The sequence below is a fragment of the Chlorocebus sabaeus genome, chromosome 5, assembly GCF_047675955.1.
Source record: "Chlorocebus sabaeus isolate Y175 chromosome 5, mChlSab1.0.hap1, whole genome shotgun sequence".
NCBI classification, from domain to species: domain Eukaryota; kingdom Metazoa; phylum Chordata; class Mammalia; order Primates; family Cercopithecidae; genus Chlorocebus; species Chlorocebus sabaeus.
The window spans coordinates 9,603,304-9,621,094 of NC_132908.1; the positions used below are offsets into that span (position 1 = coordinate 9,603,304).

At 40.5% G+C, this 17,791-nt stretch overlaps 1 protein-coding gene across 2 annotated transcripts in view; it reads right to left on the minus strand.

Moving 5' to 3' along the window:
- GRIN2A (glutamate ionotropic receptor NMDA type subunit 2A) overlaps window positions 1-17,791 on the minus strand; it is a 426,336-nt gene that overhangs the window by 165,968 nt on the left and 242,577 nt on the right. For both annotated transcript variants that reach the window (XM_007985424.3, XM_007985396.3), the window contains exon 4: window positions 15,242-15,834. In XM_007985424.3, the coding sequence (XP_007983615.1) occupies window positions 15,242-15,834 (593 nt within the window). The remainder of the gene's footprint in view (window positions 1-15,241; window positions 15,835-17,791) is intronic.

Consider the following 17,791-nt stretch of genomic DNA (forward strand, 5'->3'; position numbering starts at 1 on the left):
TACAGGCGCCCACCACTGCGCCCGGCTAATTTTTTTCTATTTTTTAGTAGAGACGGGGTTTCACCATGGTCTCGATCTCCTGACCTTGTGATCCGCCCGCCTCGGCCTCCCAAAGTGCTGGGATTACAGGCGTGAGCCACCGCGCCCGGCTCTACTTACATTCTTTTGATAAATTGAATATTTTTTTATCATTCTGTTTTATTTCCTTTGTGGCTTATTAGCCAGAGCATTGGGGCTTTATTTCATGTTAGCGGTTTGTTTAGGGTTTATAGTATATATTTTAAATTTCTTATGGTTATCTTCAAGTGACATTGTACCACTATACTATGTAAGTATACCATAAGACCTTCAAAAATAGTATACTTTGATTTCCCTGCTAACCTTTGTGCTATTGTTGTCATACTTATTTTAAATTTACTTTTAACAAGCTGTAAACCTCATGCTACATTGTTAGTATTTTTGTTTTAAAAGTAATTTATCTTTTAAAATGATTTCATTGTTTAAAACTCCTCATGTGAGGCTGGGCATGGTGGCTTACACCTGTAATCCCAGCACTTTGGGAGGCCGAGGTGGGTGGATCACTTGAGGCCAGGAGTTCGAGACCAGCCTGGCCAACATGGTGAAACCCCATCTCTACTAAGAATACAAAAATTAGCTGGGCTTGGTGGCATGTGCCTGTAATCCCAGCTACTCGGAAGGCTGAGGCAGGAGAAGGTGGAAGTTGTAGTGAGCCGAGATCACACCACTGCACTCCAGCCTGGGCAACAGAGTGAGACTTGGTCTCAAAAAAAAAAAAAAAAAAAAAAAAAAAAAAATCCTCATGTGTTTAACAATGTAGTTTTCAATTAATTGCTTTTCATTCTTTTGTGATGATCCATATTCTGTTTGGTATTACTTTCTTTCTCCCTTAAGAACTTCCTTTAAATTTTTGTAATGCAGATCTGCTGCTAATTCTTTCAGTTATTCTATGTCTAAAAAGTCTTTATTTCATTTTCACTTTGGAAAGATATTGTTACTGTACAAAGAATTCTAGGTTTACATTGTTTTCTTTCAGTACAAAATATTTTTCTGCACTCTTTTCTAACCTGTATTGTTTCTGACAAGAAGTCTGCTGATATCTTTTTTCCTCTGACAGCTTTCAACTCTGGTATATCTTTTTAGCTGATATACCTTTAAAACCGATTTTGAGAAATTTGATTATGCTATGTCTTTATATTTCTCATTCTCAGGATATAAGTTTTTTGAACTGAGGGTTTATATAGTTTTCATGAAATTTGAAAAATTTTCATTCCATTATTTTTCAAATATTCTTCCTGCCGCCTTTCACTTTAGGGATTCAGATTAAACATATATTAATATCCTCAGTCATGCTCAGTTCATAGTTCAAATTGTGTTTTCTCTATGAGTTTCATCTGGGGAAACTACTTTGCCTTCAAGTTCACTAATTTTTTCTTCTTCAATGTCAAACGTGCCATTAATCCATCCAGTGTAGGTTTCATCTCATGCATTGTAGATTTTATATCTAGAAGTTTGATATGGCTCTTCAAAAAACATTCTCTATGTCTCCACTTGAACTTTTGAACCTATAAAGTTGAAAGTTAGAGTTACTCTCTATAGTAATAGCCCCATCTGCGAATTCTAATATCCATTTAAATCTGGGTAAGTTGTTACATGATATCTTTTCCATTATGGATTATATTTCCCTGCTGCTTTGCATGCCTGGTAACTTTTGATTGGATGGAAGAAATTATAAATTTTAACTTTTTTTGTGCCGATATTTTTGTATTCCTATAAATATCACTGAGCTCTGTTCTAGAATGACTAAGTTACTTGGAAGCAGTTTGATCTTTTCAGATTTTGCTTTTGATATTTGTTAGGCAGAGTCAGAGCAATTCATAGTCTACAGCTAATTATTTCTCCATTATTGAGACAACCACTTTCTGTGTATTCAACTCAGTGCCCAGGAATAACGGGGTTTTCTAGCCTGACTAGTGGCTAATCCTCACTCCATGTGAGCCCTGGGCTCTGTTATTTTCAATCTTTGGGAGGCTTCTTTCTTTGGCTTTAGGTGGTGTCCTCAACCTTATATTGAGCAGTACTCAGCTCAACACTAAGGTGGGCCTTAGGCAGATCTCCAGGGTTCTCCATTTATGCAGATCACTTTTCTCAGTTACTCTGTCCTGTGAAATCCAGCTGCCTTTGTTTTCTTAGATTCATCTCTGTCTCTTCCATTCAGGGAGTCTGCCAGACTTGAGTCCCCTATCCTTAAGTTGCAGCTTGGAAACTCTCTCAAGGTGGTGAGTGGAGCCATATATAAACTCACTTATTTTATTTTCTATCTTCTTTACTCCAATACTCAGGGTCTTAAAAATCATCATTTCAAATTTTTTGTCCATTTTGGTTGTTTCAGTCTGTAGGGGATATTACAGTACATCTTGGTCTGAAGGAGAAGTCAACAGAATGGAATTCAATGAAGGTCAAGAAGACCATTAAATCTGTCAAACATATCCTTAGCAGTTAGAATTGACAAACCCCAAATTTATTTTTAAAGCAAATATTGAAACCCCCAGTATGACTAAGAAAATGAAAGCAGATTGGAACCAAATAGTTTACTGGGTTAAATGACAAAACGGAAATTTTCGGCACAATTTCTTAAACAAGTAATATGGGTTCCATCAGGCTCCATTCCATCGTTTGCCATTCACCTGACAAATGTCATACTGCCACTGCACACCCAAGCAGAGCAAATATTTCCTTCCAGCCTTAAAATAATATCTACAAATTAATTTAATCTGTCAAGGGGGAACTCTCCTTGGGTAAGTCAGGAAGTTTTTGCCTTTGGGTAAGGCACTCTAGGCACAAACAACTCAACCTCTCACCTGTAAGTTGAACCAAGAAGGAGGTTTATGATCTACAGCCACATGAAATGATCACTTAGTCGCAGATGACTATGTCCCAGACATGCCCAGCTGTAATTTTGAAAGCCAAGTTCATTTTATTTTGTTCTGAGAAAATGTCGGCAAAAGATTAGAGGCACCTCTCCAATCTTGGGAAGCCTCTAATCATAGAAAATCATACACCAGCAGTGTTTTCTATGATTTCACCTGCAGCTTTAAGTAAGAACGTTTGACCAGTAATGCGGTAAGCATACAGGATACGAGAGATCTATGTTGTACATGGTTCCAGTTGTACTAACTCAGGTATGAAGATCTCTGGAGGTGAACTATCAAAACTCCCTGTTATTGCTCATTCTAATATCTGCCAATCTTAATAATCAAGTTCTTGTTTTGGAAATAAATATACAGAATGATGATTATGATAAAAATAATAAAAATGAGTACAAGACAACCTGGAATAAAATACTTAAAGAAGCCCTGGAGGTAACATGGATAAATGAAACAACCCAGATGGGGACTAACGTGCTCTGCGCAGAGATGACAGTCACTTCCAACTTCCAGTTGATCATTATCAGGTCAGGATATAGGATTATTATCACTAACTCCATCTTTTTCATGGTAAACAACAATATAATTTTTGTGAAATCTGATGATAATGTTTAAACACTGGGGCTTACTTGACTTATGGAAACAGGAAAAACACTCTAAGTTAAAAAAAAAAAAACATGCACACAACGCCGGTCAATTTGCAGCCTCTGAAAGTTGTAATGTGGGGTTTGGAACCAAAGGAAACTGGATTTAACTTCTGGTTCCATTTTACATTACCTGTGTGGCTCTTTTCAACTTCTATAACTTCTCTAGTCCTATTTATACTTATCTGTAATATGAATTATTATTTATAATTGTCCTGCTGGTACTCTATCTAGCATTCATCTATCTCTTTCTCATTCTTAACAGAACTCAAATTTTATTGAGACTTCATGCCTCCTGTAACAATCTATGGAACTCATGGGAAGTTTTCTCCATTCCCAGCTCCAGGAGTAGGTCCGGTTTGATTTAACCTGTTTGCTTTCTCTGTGACTGGGTCAGGAGTTTGAAGTGAAGCCAGTCAGTACCTGGCATTTTCAAAATCACCATTATTGGCCCAAGATGAGTACATGACCTAATTTGGCCACAAACAAAGAAGTCTTCCCAGGTGTTGCTAACAGCAAACTTGAGGTAATGAGGAAGCCAGTTAGAGAGAAAAAAAAAACACACACACTGCCCAAAAAGCAGAGTCAAGAGATCATAGAGAAAAGAACTAGAAGCTTGATTACATTGCACCTGAAATCCAAACAACTTCTGGAATTTTTGTTATGGGAAATAATTCAATCACATAACTTTGAGTTAATTTGATTGCTACCTGCAATCAAAACATCCTAACTCACATCTAAGGATGAAAGATAATGTATTTAAACTGATTGACACACAGGAGGCAGTCAATACATGGTCTTATCCTTAGAATACTTTCACATTTCCAATATTTCACATTTAAAAATACATATGCTTAGATAATGTAACCTATGAAACTTGAAGTTTCTCCACTCACCCCCACATACATAATGATGCATTAATTAAATTAAAATTTTAAAACCTCCTCTTATTAATAGCGATGGAAATGAAAAGGAAACGAGCATATTTCTCAGGAGAGCTATTTTCTATCACGTGGAAAACTGGGCAGTGTGGATTTATTCTTTGTGTTTGGCCAAGACTTAACCAAATGAAGCAGATCCTCAGGAAGCTGACTGTGGGGATTTGGACAACGGTACACCAGACACCAGCAGATCTGCCAGTTCATTTACCCAACTTTGAGGCCTGTGTAGAAATGTGGCTGGCCTCCCATGCCCACGCAGAACACAGCTAGCACCATCACGCTGGACCGTGACTCCTCCATCCCTGAGGTTCATGCCAGGATTTGAGGCACCAGGAACCTGGATGGGGGCTCAGTCACACCTGCAGGCAGGCAGCATCCACATGGAAGCAAGAGGTGAGAGAAGCAAAGAAGCAAGGAGACAAAGGCAGAGAACAGGTGGAGAGGCCTGTTCTGGCTCTCTTGCTCCCACCTGGAAGGGATGAGCAGGAGAGCTTTTGGCCTATATATAGATGGAGGTGCACAGACAGATACTCTTTCAGGAAAGCAAACCAAGGACAGCTCATAAGTTAATCGGTCGTGAGCACCTACCCCTTTATACTTTGCCGCATGCTTCTCCCTTTTGGTACAAAGGATTTTTAACTTTGTCTTTTTGTACAAAATCAGATGTTGCCCAAATCATGTCCAGAATGAAACAAAGACAGAGGTTTTCCCCCTGTCTGAACTATCACTCCCTCATCTCTCCAGACCCCAAAAGCTCCATCGCCTCCTCATCTCTCCAGATCCAAAGTTCCATCACTCGTCATTTACTCATCTGTCCAGACCAAAGCTCTATCGCCTCCTCATCTCTCCAGACTCAAAGCTCCATCACCTCCTCACCTGTCCAGACCTAAAGTTCCATCACCTCTTCATCTGTCCAGACTCAAAGCCCCATCACCTCCTCACCTGTCCAGACCTAAAGTTCCATCACCTCTTCATCTGTCCAGACTCAAAGCCCCATCACCTCCTCATCTGTCCAGACCTAAAGTTCCATTACCTTCTTATCTCTCTGGACCCAATGTTCCACCAACCATCACCTCCTCATCCATCCAGACCCAAAGCTTCATCACTTCCTTATCTCTCCAGAACCAAAACTTGACTTGCCATCTGAGTCATGTCTCAAGCCCAGTATAATATTCATTTCTCAAAACTCAAAGGGCTCACTGCTGGGATGATTTGCCAGGCAATTCATTGTGTAATCAGTTTTATTTTCAGCCGGGTGTGGTGGCTCACTCCTGTAATCCCAGCACGCTGGGAGGCTGAGGCGGGCAGATCACCTGAGGTCAGGAGATTAGGACCTGGCCAACATGGTGAAACTCCGTCTTTACAAAAATACAAAAATTAGCCAGGTGTGGTGGTAGGTGGCTGTAATCCCAGCTACTCGGGAGGCTGAGGTGGGAGGATCACTTGAACCCGGGAGGCAGAGATTGCAGTGAGCCAAGATAGCATTGCACTCCAGCCTGGGTGACAGAGTGAGACTCCATCTAAAAAAAAAAAATACATATATATATATACACACACACACACACACACACACACACACACATATACATATACATATGTATATACTTTCTCAATGTACTGATTAAATAAAACTGCTGGTATGATTAACTCTGCAAGGACGCACCAAACCCAGATATATTCGCCATAGCCATAGATTACACATTTTTGGAGGGCTTACAGGACCTACTATGATGTCTATCATGGAACAAACACTGTGCAGATGCCCACCAGGCATCAAAACAAAATCAACATTGGGAACAGAGTTTCCATGTGGGAAGAGCACCTGGAATTTACAGCCTAACTCTTTCTCTCCAACATTCTTCTTCCCTTTGGAGGATTATTTACCAATTAATGTTAAAGTTCCTCATGGTTTAAACCCAGGCCCTCCTGAGTCATCATTCTCCCCTGCAAGACCTTGCCCAGTTGTAGGGCTTTGACTGCCATCAAGAAGCTCAAATCCTGTGTATTGCATTTTCGGTCTGTACTCACTCTTCTGACTGCCCACTTGAGATTTCCACTTGAATATCTCAAAAGTATGTCTAATTTAACGTGTCTAAAATTGGATGTCCCTGACTCTGTTCCCCAACATTTCTTTCCTCATTTCTTCTGTTTAGTAAAAGACACCACCATCTACTCGGCTATACAAGAGAAAAATTATTATTAGAGCTCTTTTAACACCTCATATTCGTCTGTCAAGTCTTGTCAATTTTATACCCCAAATATGCATTAAGCCTGCCCATTTCTCTCTGAATCCACAGCTATTACTGTAATCCAAGTCACCACTTCCTCTTTCCTAGACCTACGCCATGGTCTCCCGATCAGCCTATGTTTCTACACATTAAAGCCTCCCAGCCCCAACATACACTCTGTCAGAAGGCACCAGAGAAATAGACATGGGGCTTTAATTTGCTTTGTTTTTTCACAAAAGAGAGTTGCAGCAAATAATTAGCACATGTCACTAAATTACCAAATTTCAAAATGAAAACTTCTCTAGTTTTCAACCCTGGAGGAAATAGATCAATGTGTCTTTTTGTTGGGCATGCTGGTTCCAAAATCCTAAGACTTACATCTGGCCTAAGGCAAATTTGAACAATATTTGTGCTTTATGTGTGACCCCAAAGCAACCCAAACCACCTTTCCCTCAAGGTAAAGGCACGGCCAACTTCTGGTCCTCCCAAGCTGCCAGCATCAGGTTTCCACCATTTGTCGAGCTATTCATCGGATGCCAACTGGAAATGATTGACTTGCATTGCAGGGCTGGCATACGGTTCTTTTGACTTCCAGCCATAAAAGGGAGGGCTGTGTTCCAGGAGAGATGCCACAAACAGAGATGATGCCGAAGAGAGGCTGTTGACTTAGTGCTCAGGCTGAACCCCCAGCAAGCTCAGCCCACTCTCACGGGTCCATCAGGACTAGATCAAGCTGTGCCTCTAGTCCAGGGAAGGAGGAGAATTAACACCTGTAGAGTGCCAACTATATCCTAGATGCTTAACTAAGTATAATACCTGTATTTTGTGTCATCATCCTCCCTATTCTTGGAATTTTCTCTGTTTACAATCAAGGAAATGGAGGCTCAAAGAAGTTAAGGAACTCTCCCAGAATAACCCAGGTAATAAGAGGGTTTTGAACACAGCACTGTCTAAATCCACATTCCACAAAGTCACATAGCCTTGGGAAATGTGCTTTGTGTTCCTCTGGATTCTCTCACCTCATATCTCTTGTTGATTTACTTTGAACTCAGTTGTTTTTCACAATTCTGAGTTCAGAGTCCGAATCAGATGCACAGCAAAGGCCCACAGGACAGCTTGGCCTCTGAGGTGCCTGATCTCACTGCGAGAAGTGTTTGTTGAGCATATGGTGATCCCACAGATAAATATTTGCAAAGAGTTAATCACATTCACCTAGGGAAGTTTTAACTCTGGTCAAGCTCAGAGAATTAACTGAGCAGGCACTTTTATTGGCATTACAAAAAACCAACAGTGATCATTCTAATTATTAAATAAAAATACGTCGACCAGGTTTAGTCTCTTAATGGGTCATTAAACCAAGAATTTTTTCCTATGTTATTTTAGAAATGAAGATTTAAAGTAGTATCAATATAACTTAGACATGAATAAAACGCTTTCTCACATATATATCTTCCTTCTATTTCCCTTCCTGCGAGGGTAATAATTTACAATGTTGTTGGTTTTTAAAGCCGAAGCCTGACTTCATAAATCAAGAAGTCAATTCAAAACACATAAATGGTCAAGCCAGGTGTTATCAATGAAGGCCAAATAGCTTCCCTTTAATACTAATTCATAATTCTCCTGGGATAAGACTTTTTTTGCTCCCTCATTTGTGCTATAGATCTACTCGAGCTCTGCTACTTGATTTCCAGTGCAGTAACTTATCCATCTCCTACTTCCCTAACTTAAATGGAAACCACAGAACATACAGTTGTAATTCAGTAATTAAAGACGAGAATTGAAATACACTTCCATTGCTTGCTTTCCTAGCTTATGCAGAGCTTGCAGCGTAACAAGTATAAAGTTATAATAATAATGGTGATGATGACCACAATAAGAAAAAGAAAATTATAATACTGACCTGTTATTTGTAAAATGCCTACTCCATGCCTGGCACTATGTTAAATGTATATACTTTAAGATGCTACAATAAGAAGAGATGTCTATCTTACTTTAGGAAAACTCCTGGGTTCAGAGTTGTTAATAACTTATACCTGGTAAATATGTGGTAAATTCATAGTCAAGTCTGTCATACTACCTAGCCCATGAACTTTTCTTGATGCCACACTGCCCTCTTCCCAATGGCCATATTTCGCCCATGGTAATCCTTTGATAAGAGGGTTTCGGTCTGAAAAACATCCACCCTCTCCGCTCTATGATCTCCTCTTCAATAAGTATAAAATGTGTCCCCTCCTTTGTGGAAGAAGAAACACATATACACATGCAGAGAGAAAGACACACACATGCACCAAAAATGCTTGTAAACATGTGCATACGTGTGTATATACATACCCATGCACATATATGTGTGCAAAAACACTTGTAGACATACACAAATACATAGCACTCACAGCACAAACTTAATGCTTTGCATTTCATAAAACCACAGGCTAAAATGTGATATGGATTTCACCTGGGTCTTCATGCTTGAACCAAGCCCCAAATAGGCATTAATGACTAGAGCTTTAAGCACCAGAGGAAATAAATAAAAGCTACCAAAAAGAAGGTTGGAAAATAATCACAGAGCATTGAGTCATTCAGATCCTACTCCTCTTATTAGGTGCTGTGCTTTAGCATAAGGACATTTTTCTTTCTCCTATACCTCCAACTTGGGAGGCTGGGCCTCTACTATGGAATATTCCACCGGCCCCCAAATCTCAGAGCAAACAATAGACGAATGACAGCCCTGCCCTGCCCGATAATCACATGATGGCCTTTTTGTGTCTCTCCAACTACAAATAATTGGTGCCTCGCATATAGAAGACATCAAATAAATTTTTTGAATGAACGAATGGTAATATCATGGGCTGTGGCATGAAGAGACACTTGCTCTGTCACCCAGGCTGGAATGCAGTGACATGATCTCAGCTCACTGCAACTTCCACCTCCCAGGTTCAAGTGATTCTTCTGCCTCAGCTTCCCAAGTAGCTGGGACTACAGGTGTGCACCACCACGTCCAGATAATGTTTGTATTTTTTTTTAGTAGAGACAGGGTTTCACACCATGTGTTGGCCAGACTGGTCTCCAACTCCTGACCTCAAGTGATCTGCCTGCCTTAGCCTCCCAAAGTGCTGGGATTACAGGTGTGAGCTACCACGCCCGACCTAATAACTTTAGATCTACAAGTTTCATCCACAGTAGTAACCATTTACAGACTGCTTTTGCATGCGCCACACACTGGTCTAAGATGCAAATGTTTTTCTTATCCCCAAATTACACCTGAGGGAGCAGACGTGGAGGAGTTCAGTGACTCACCCAAAGTCCTAAGTCTAAAAAAGTACAGATCAGGTTCGAACCCACGCAGCCTGGCCCCAGTGCTCATGCTCTTAACCATGATGCCACACTGCCTCCCAGGGAGCCCTGGCCACTCATGAACTGGACAGATTCTTGTAATGGAACTGGACACAACAGCTGGGATTCCACCGGCCAAACAGGTCATGGTTTACCTTCACAATTTTGGGAGTTACCTGTGACATGCTCTGTGCTTGGTGAAGGAACAGATGTTTAATAACTTTGCAGTAGCAAGGAGGAGGTTATATAACATGGCTGAGCTATTTTTGAACTTTGGAAAATGCTGACTGCTCTTTTCAAAGTGTCTTCTGTAAAATCAGGAATATTAAACATGAAGAAAATGTCCCCCTTTCCTGTACTTTTTTTTTTCCCCTGAAACTCTATGTACAGAAACAGGTTGGTGGTAAGGTCTTGAACATACCTTCCCTTGCAAGCAGACCCTGGTACCACGCCCAGCCCATGAGCAATAAATCAACATTTCAATATCCTAACTGCACCAGTTCTTTGCATGAGATTATAAATAAAGTCCATGATGACCACCAAGTGGCATGTCTAGCTGGCCCCATGACTGTTTTCAGCCAGTCAAAGCTGGATCCCAGATCCCCTCAGTAACTCACCACAAAGACATCAGGTATGACCTCATCTGAACTTCTGGAGCTATTTGCAACCTCCCTACTACATAGGAGGAATAGTGAGAGCTATTTGTTTACCAGATGCTTTGCAGAATAAGACTTTAATCCAGCTGCAAATGTAACTTTTAAGCTTGAAGTGAGGAACTCCTAACTCGAGAGTCCTGGGCTTCCATTGAACAAGCTAATAGATCTAACTCAGGCTACAGAGAGGTCTGTTCTCTGCTTTCAGCTATCCAGACTGAAAAATATCTTACTATAAAAAAACCTAAATGTCCATCAAAGAGGAATTATTAAAGATGAAACATTTATACAACAGAATATCATCAATAAAATAAAGCAATTAATTATCTTCATAGAAGGATTTTGAAAACATAAGGTTGAGGTAAAGGAAGTTCTAATACATTAGATATCATTTGTGTACATTAGACAGAAGTATGCATTGGGAATGTGGTTACACATATATGTGCATTGAAAGTACGAAAACATGATGATGAATTTGGTTTACATCCAAATCCATGTACATGTTTTCCCTTCTATGGAGAGAAGAGGACAAAACTGGGACAGGGAAACAGATATAATCAGAACTTCTACATTATCATTAGTGTTTTATTTCTTTTAAAACGTTGAAACAAACATTAACCTTTGGCATCCTTAACTTTGTTCTCTATGATGAATACTGAGTTGGGTATTTTATCAGATTCTGTAGTTTTCTGTACTACTCTTTTTTCAATATTAAAAAAAGAATTCTTATTACCTAAGTTTGTCTTTAGACAAATTTCCCCCACCTTGATCAGACTGTATTGTGTTTGAGGAGAGAAATTATATCTTAATTCATCTATGTATCCCAGGGGCTAGCACAGAGTCTGTTGGTTGGAAGCAATGATAGATGGAGAATAGAAGAATATAGTGCCTTGGCCGGGTGCAGTGGCTCATGCCTGTAATTCCAGCAGTTTGGGAGGCCAAGGCGGGTGGATCACCTGAGGTCACAAGTTTGAGACCAGCCTGGCCAACATGGTGAAACCTCATCTCTACTGAAAATACAAAAATTAGCCAGATGTGGTCGTGCGCGCTTGTAGTCCCAGCTACTTAGGAGGCGGGGTGGGAGAATTGCTTAATCCAGGAGGAGGAGGTTGTAGTGAGCCGAGATTGCGCCACTGCCCTCCAGTCTGGGAGACAGAGTAAGACTCTGTCTCAAAAACAAAACAAAACATATATATATATACACACACACATACACACACACACACACACCTTAATCCTTTTTTTTTTTTTTTTTAAATGCCTTCTTTGGGCTTTCTCCAGCTCCCTGTCAAGGGCAGCCTGGCAGGTTTCCACTGTTCCCTGGGGTGGGCATCAGGGACTGTGAGAGAGTGTGGGAAGGAGAGACTGCTTATGCATTATCCAAACTTACACACTGGGTGGACACCACCAACCCTGCATGGATGGAGAGATGTTTCATTAAACAACAAGCAGTGGATGGCGACTTACCACACTTCATGCATTGCTTCTCTGGGACTGAAATACCATTTACAAAATTGCTGCATTTAAAGGCATAACTTAGGGAAATAGCGCAACAGCATTTCACAGCAGCAGAAAAATTCCATTCTTTTAAAAAAAGAATAGAATCCAGGGTGGTCACTGGAAAGGGATCTAAATGTCTTACCAATTATCCTTCTAGAATTCCTTTTCCTGTATATATTATATTTCAATATAATATATATTGCCGTAAAATTGAGTTATGTTTCCATCAAAATTATACATTTCTGAATATTCCAGCTGCAGGGCACATCTTATTATGGGAGTGAGAATTCATTAGCCTCGCTTATGTCTTTGGGCTGGCAGCAAACCTGCCTCTGTAAGAGACTCCCATGTCTCACGCTGATTTATCTGAGTTCCTTCCTGATACCTGGACAATTATTTTAAACGCTGAAAGTGGCAGTGTAGAAACAGGATTACTAAAGAGGGTAAAAGGACAGAGGACGGAGAAATGTCAAAGGAACACGATTTCTCAATTCAAGGTTCATTTTTTTTTTTCAGATTTACGTTAATTGTAAAGAAGTATATTCTGTCTACTTCAACACACACACACACACACACACACACACACACACACACACACCCCTCCAGCCACAGTTCAGAGATAGTCTCTGAACTGTAGCAGATTCAAAGTCCTACAACCTTCCACAAATGTTTCAGAGTGACATAGTACCCTGCTGGCAATAAACCAACGTGGTTTGTTGACTGTAATTCCTTTTTTTAATTATTTTTTTTTTGAAATGGAATCTCACTCTGTCACCCAGGCTGAAGTGCAGTGGCGCGATCTCAGCTCACTGCAACCTCTGCCTCTCCCTCTTGGGTTCAAGTGATTCTCCTGCCTCAGCCTCCTGAGTAGCTGGGATCACAGGCATGCTCCACCACCATCTGGCTAACATTTGTATTTTTAGTATAGACAGGGTTTCACCATGTTGGCCAGGCTGGTCTTGAACTCCTGGCCTCCAGTGATCTACCCACCTTGGCCTCCCAAAGTGCTAGGATTACAGGCATGAGCTACCACACCCAGCCTGCTGACTACAATTTCTGATGACCAAAAACTTCACTGATCACTCTGGAAGTTATTTAATATTACTAGGTGGTAAATACTGTGCTAAACAGTACTTTTCATGCAGCAACTCAATGAATACGACAATCTCTAGAACACTGGTTCTCAAAGCACAGCCCCTAGAACACGAACATCAGCATCACCCCAAAACTTGAAAGAAATTGCAAATTCTTGGGGCTCACCCCATATTTTCTATTACATTAGAAACTCTGAGATTGAGGTCCAGTAATTTGTGTCTTAACAAGTCCTCCCAGAGATTCTGATGCCTGCTGAGGCCTGAGAACAGCTACCTAGAAATTAGGTGCTATTATCATCACTTTGCAATAAACACCTGAGGCCCAGAAAAGTAAAATGATTGTGCAAGTGATATAGAAAGTGGACAAGACAAGCTTTGAACCCAGACATGTCTAACTCCAGAGTTGAGGCCCTTAATCAGAGTTCTACAATGCTCATTATCTGAGGAATAAAGCATGAATTAAATCCGTGAACATCAGGCAGAACCATGCAAAATGGGGATAGGAGGGATCATTCTAAATCTCAACAGCTTAACCATAATGATGGGCCACAAGGAACAATGACACTTCTCAGAAACCTAAAATTTAACTTAAATGTTCGCCAAGATGGGAGTAAATAAATTATAATACATTCATATAATGGAATAGAATGCAGTTCTGCAAGTAACGTTTGCCAAGATTTCCAATGACCTACAAAAGTACTTAGAATATAAGAAGGGAAAAAAATCAAATGCAAAATCAAACAGAGACCAGGAGCACTAGTGTGGGAAGTTTCCCCAAAGCATAACATGTTGGTGAGGACGTGGGAAACCGGGTGGTTTCACAAACTGTTGGTGTGACTATAAATTGGTGTTGTTACTTTGCAGGACAATTTGGCAATAGATGCCTCCATTGAAAAATGCACATGAATTAGGACCCAAAAATCCTGTATCTTAGAATCAACTCTAGAAAAAAACTTGCACATGTGCATAGACATGTATTAAGATGATCACTGCTGTTTAGCTTCTAATAGGAAAACAATCTGACAAAATCCCTAAATTAAATGTTTATAACACAAATGATGAATTCTTGAGGTGATGAAAACCCCATTTACCCTGATGTGATTATCAAACATTGTGTGCCTCTACCAAAATACTTCACTTATCCTATAAATAAACACATTTTTGTATTGTGGGTTGGGGCAGGAGGTGGGGATGACTAATAGGGTAAAAAAAAAAAAAGAAAGAATGAATAAGACCTGCTATATGGTAGCATAATTGGGTGACTATAGTCAATAATAAATTACTTGTATATTTTAACATAACTTAAAGAATATAATTGAATTGTTTGTAACTGAAAGGATAAATGCTTAGGGGATGGACACCCCATTCCCCATGATGTGCTTATTTCACATTGCACACGTGTGGCAAAACATCTCATGTACCCCATAAATATATACACCTACTATGTACCCACAACATTTTTTTAAATAAAAGAAAAATAACTCCTAAATTTCTATCATTATGCAGATTGGATAACTAAATCATGACACCATGATACCATATTGAAGAATGTGATGTGGGCTCTGAAGTTAGACTTGCCTGGGTTCAAATGTTTATGAGTTACAAAAAATATAGATACACTTGAGATATAGCTATAGACAGACAGATCGATTGATCCCAGGTGTAGGTTTCCAAGATATATTGTTGAGTAGAAAAAAAAGGTAAGTTGTAGGAAACAAAGTTTGATGTGACTTATCTTACAAAGGAGATGAGAGAAAGAGAGGAGAGCAAAATAAAAATCCCGTAAGTAAACACACAACATCGTGCATTTTCAGTGCATATTTCCAACAATGAGTATGTAAGCGAGCAAACAATGACAACAGCAAAACTCTCATCCCTCTTTGGGAGACAACAAGCCCTTTCTTACGGGTGCAAGGTGTGCATCGGGATCTCTGGCCTCTCCATCTGCCCGTAGCAGCTGGCCTTGGCCTCAGGGATGTAGGAGAACTTCTCCAGCATAGAAGACGCAGCAGTGGTTAGGATGCCAATGCCGTCCCTCACTCTCGCCTCCAGGGTGTAGTCCCAGTCATCGTAGGAGACAGAAATGAGTCCCGATGGAAACTCTTTGGGGATGAGCTCCGTGTTCCCAGAGACCAAGCTGGGGACAATCCAGAAGAAATCATACCCGGTGAGGCCAAGGGAACGGGCCTCACTCAGAATGAGGACAGCCTCGTCTTTGGAACAGTAGAGCAAGATGACAGAAGAGTGGATCTTCTTCAACTGGACTTGTGTCTTTGCATCCTCAAAGGAAGTGTCCAGTGTGATCACATTCTGCATGTCCCAGCCCACAAAGCTGTTGTCCACCGTGGTCTTGACGAAGCTGATGAAGTCCCTGTAGCCAGGGAAGATGGTGGTCACCAGGGAGAAGACATGCCAGTCATAATCCTGCATGATCTTCAGCATGACCGTGGCTTGCTGCTGGATGGACGCTCCAAACTGGAAGAAGGTAGACGTCGGATCCTGCCAGTGAAAAGAAAGTAAAACAAAGGATGAGGCAGGAGGTGGTTTATACAGAAGCACGAAACTGCATCCTAGAAGTAAGGAAAGTAAATCACACATCAATCATTTGCAGATATTCCTGAGCATCTACTATATGCCAGACTCCAGAACAGATCCTGCAAATACAGAGAGGAAAGAAGCCGCTGTACTCAGGAGCTTATAGCCAGGTCCTGGAAGGATGTCTGTTATTATTGCTTGTTTATCATCTATTCTTCTCATTTTCCTCTAGTTCATCCTTCCCCCTCCTCCTTTGAGTCTATATGGTTCTAACAGAACAAACTCTATCTGACCCCCACCCCGGCTCATGACTGGAAAAATCAAGCCACGGATACAAAACAGCATCAACAAAGACAGACAGTTTTCTAACGATATATTTAGAGCCCTAGAGTCTGCCAAGTCTGAAGTCATTTCTCCTGGACCCCTTGGTTACAGAAACCAGTACGTTTCTATGTTCATGTAAGCAGTTTGAGTAGGGTTTCTGTCACTTGAACGTACAGCTCCCACGTAATAGAGTATCATAAATATCATGTGGACATCTACCTTTTCAATCAACAAACATTTATCGAACACCTTATTAAGTGTTCTTAATAAGAATTAAGTGGAAGACAACTTCCATGAACTAAGGGCTAAAAGATGCATATGAAGTGCTGAAGGAGCATCCAGGTGAGGAATACGAGAAGTGCATGGATGTTACAGTCAGAGGAATCCCGAGGATGCACTACAACTATTTCAGAAGCTGTAGATGAATACATCATGGCACCCAAAGGAGGGGTACGATATGATGTTGAAGAGCTTGGCAGAAACCCCAGTACATAGGGCCTGAGGAGCTATGTCCGGAGAGTTAGACTCTATTCAGAGGATAAGGGAGAGTCGCTGAATGTTCTCACCCTAGAAAGTGGCATGGTAACTTATGTTGTGTTAAAGGGCCTCTATTAGCCCTAACATCTCCACCAATCTACGATCATGAGAACAAATTTCCATTTAGAAAAGGCAAGTGATGCATACAGTGGTACAATATACAAGCTGCCTTCATACCCCCTAACTCGTCAAATCCCCACAGTGATCCTACAAAGCTGGTATTGTTGGCAGGGAAAATGAGGCTCAAAACGGTCACATGGCAAGTAGGCATCCGTACCTCGGTGCCATGACTCTACGTCCTGCCCCCTTTCTGACACTCAACCACAGCCTTCCTGGGATCACTGAAGATCTGTATGGAACAGATGCTTAAATCACATTGTTGACTTGTGGACATGGTGCAAAAATACCAACTAAACAGAACAGAAAGTATGCCTCTGTGTTGGAGCAAAACAGGATTTGACAAGTGCTGAGATGTATTTCCTTCAGGTAACTGAAAAAATTATCAAATCATCCTCATCATATTACAGCCATGTTTTTATTTTGCATTCTGTATTTACCATGTGTATTGAACACAACCTCAACAGGGTAACTTATGGGGATTCCACTGCAAGAGTGTGTGTGTGTGTGTGTGTGTGTGTGTGTGTGTGTGTGAGAAGGGTGGATGCTCCATTCAGGTTTTTCAGAACAATACTTTGTAGCTGTGCATGTCAATTCTGTCAACAAGCTTACATCGCTTTCTCTGTGGGTGCTCACTAAAAGTTTTATCAGAACGGGCCAAAAGCTATAGTTCTTCGAAATACTGCTCTTTTCTGAAATGCATGGGTTTGGGGGATAATTTGAGTGAAGCGTGGCCTGAAGGCAGAGAAAAGAAACAAGAATAAATGTCTTCTGGGCCCCTTCCAACATTACAGTTCTATGAATTTTACCTAATTAAATCAATTAAAGTGGGTAATAGATTTAAAGACTTTGGATAATTATTGTTTTCCCTACAGTAGCTTTTACAGAAATCTAATATTCTTGAATTGATTAACCATTTTAAATCACATCTCAACAAGACTGT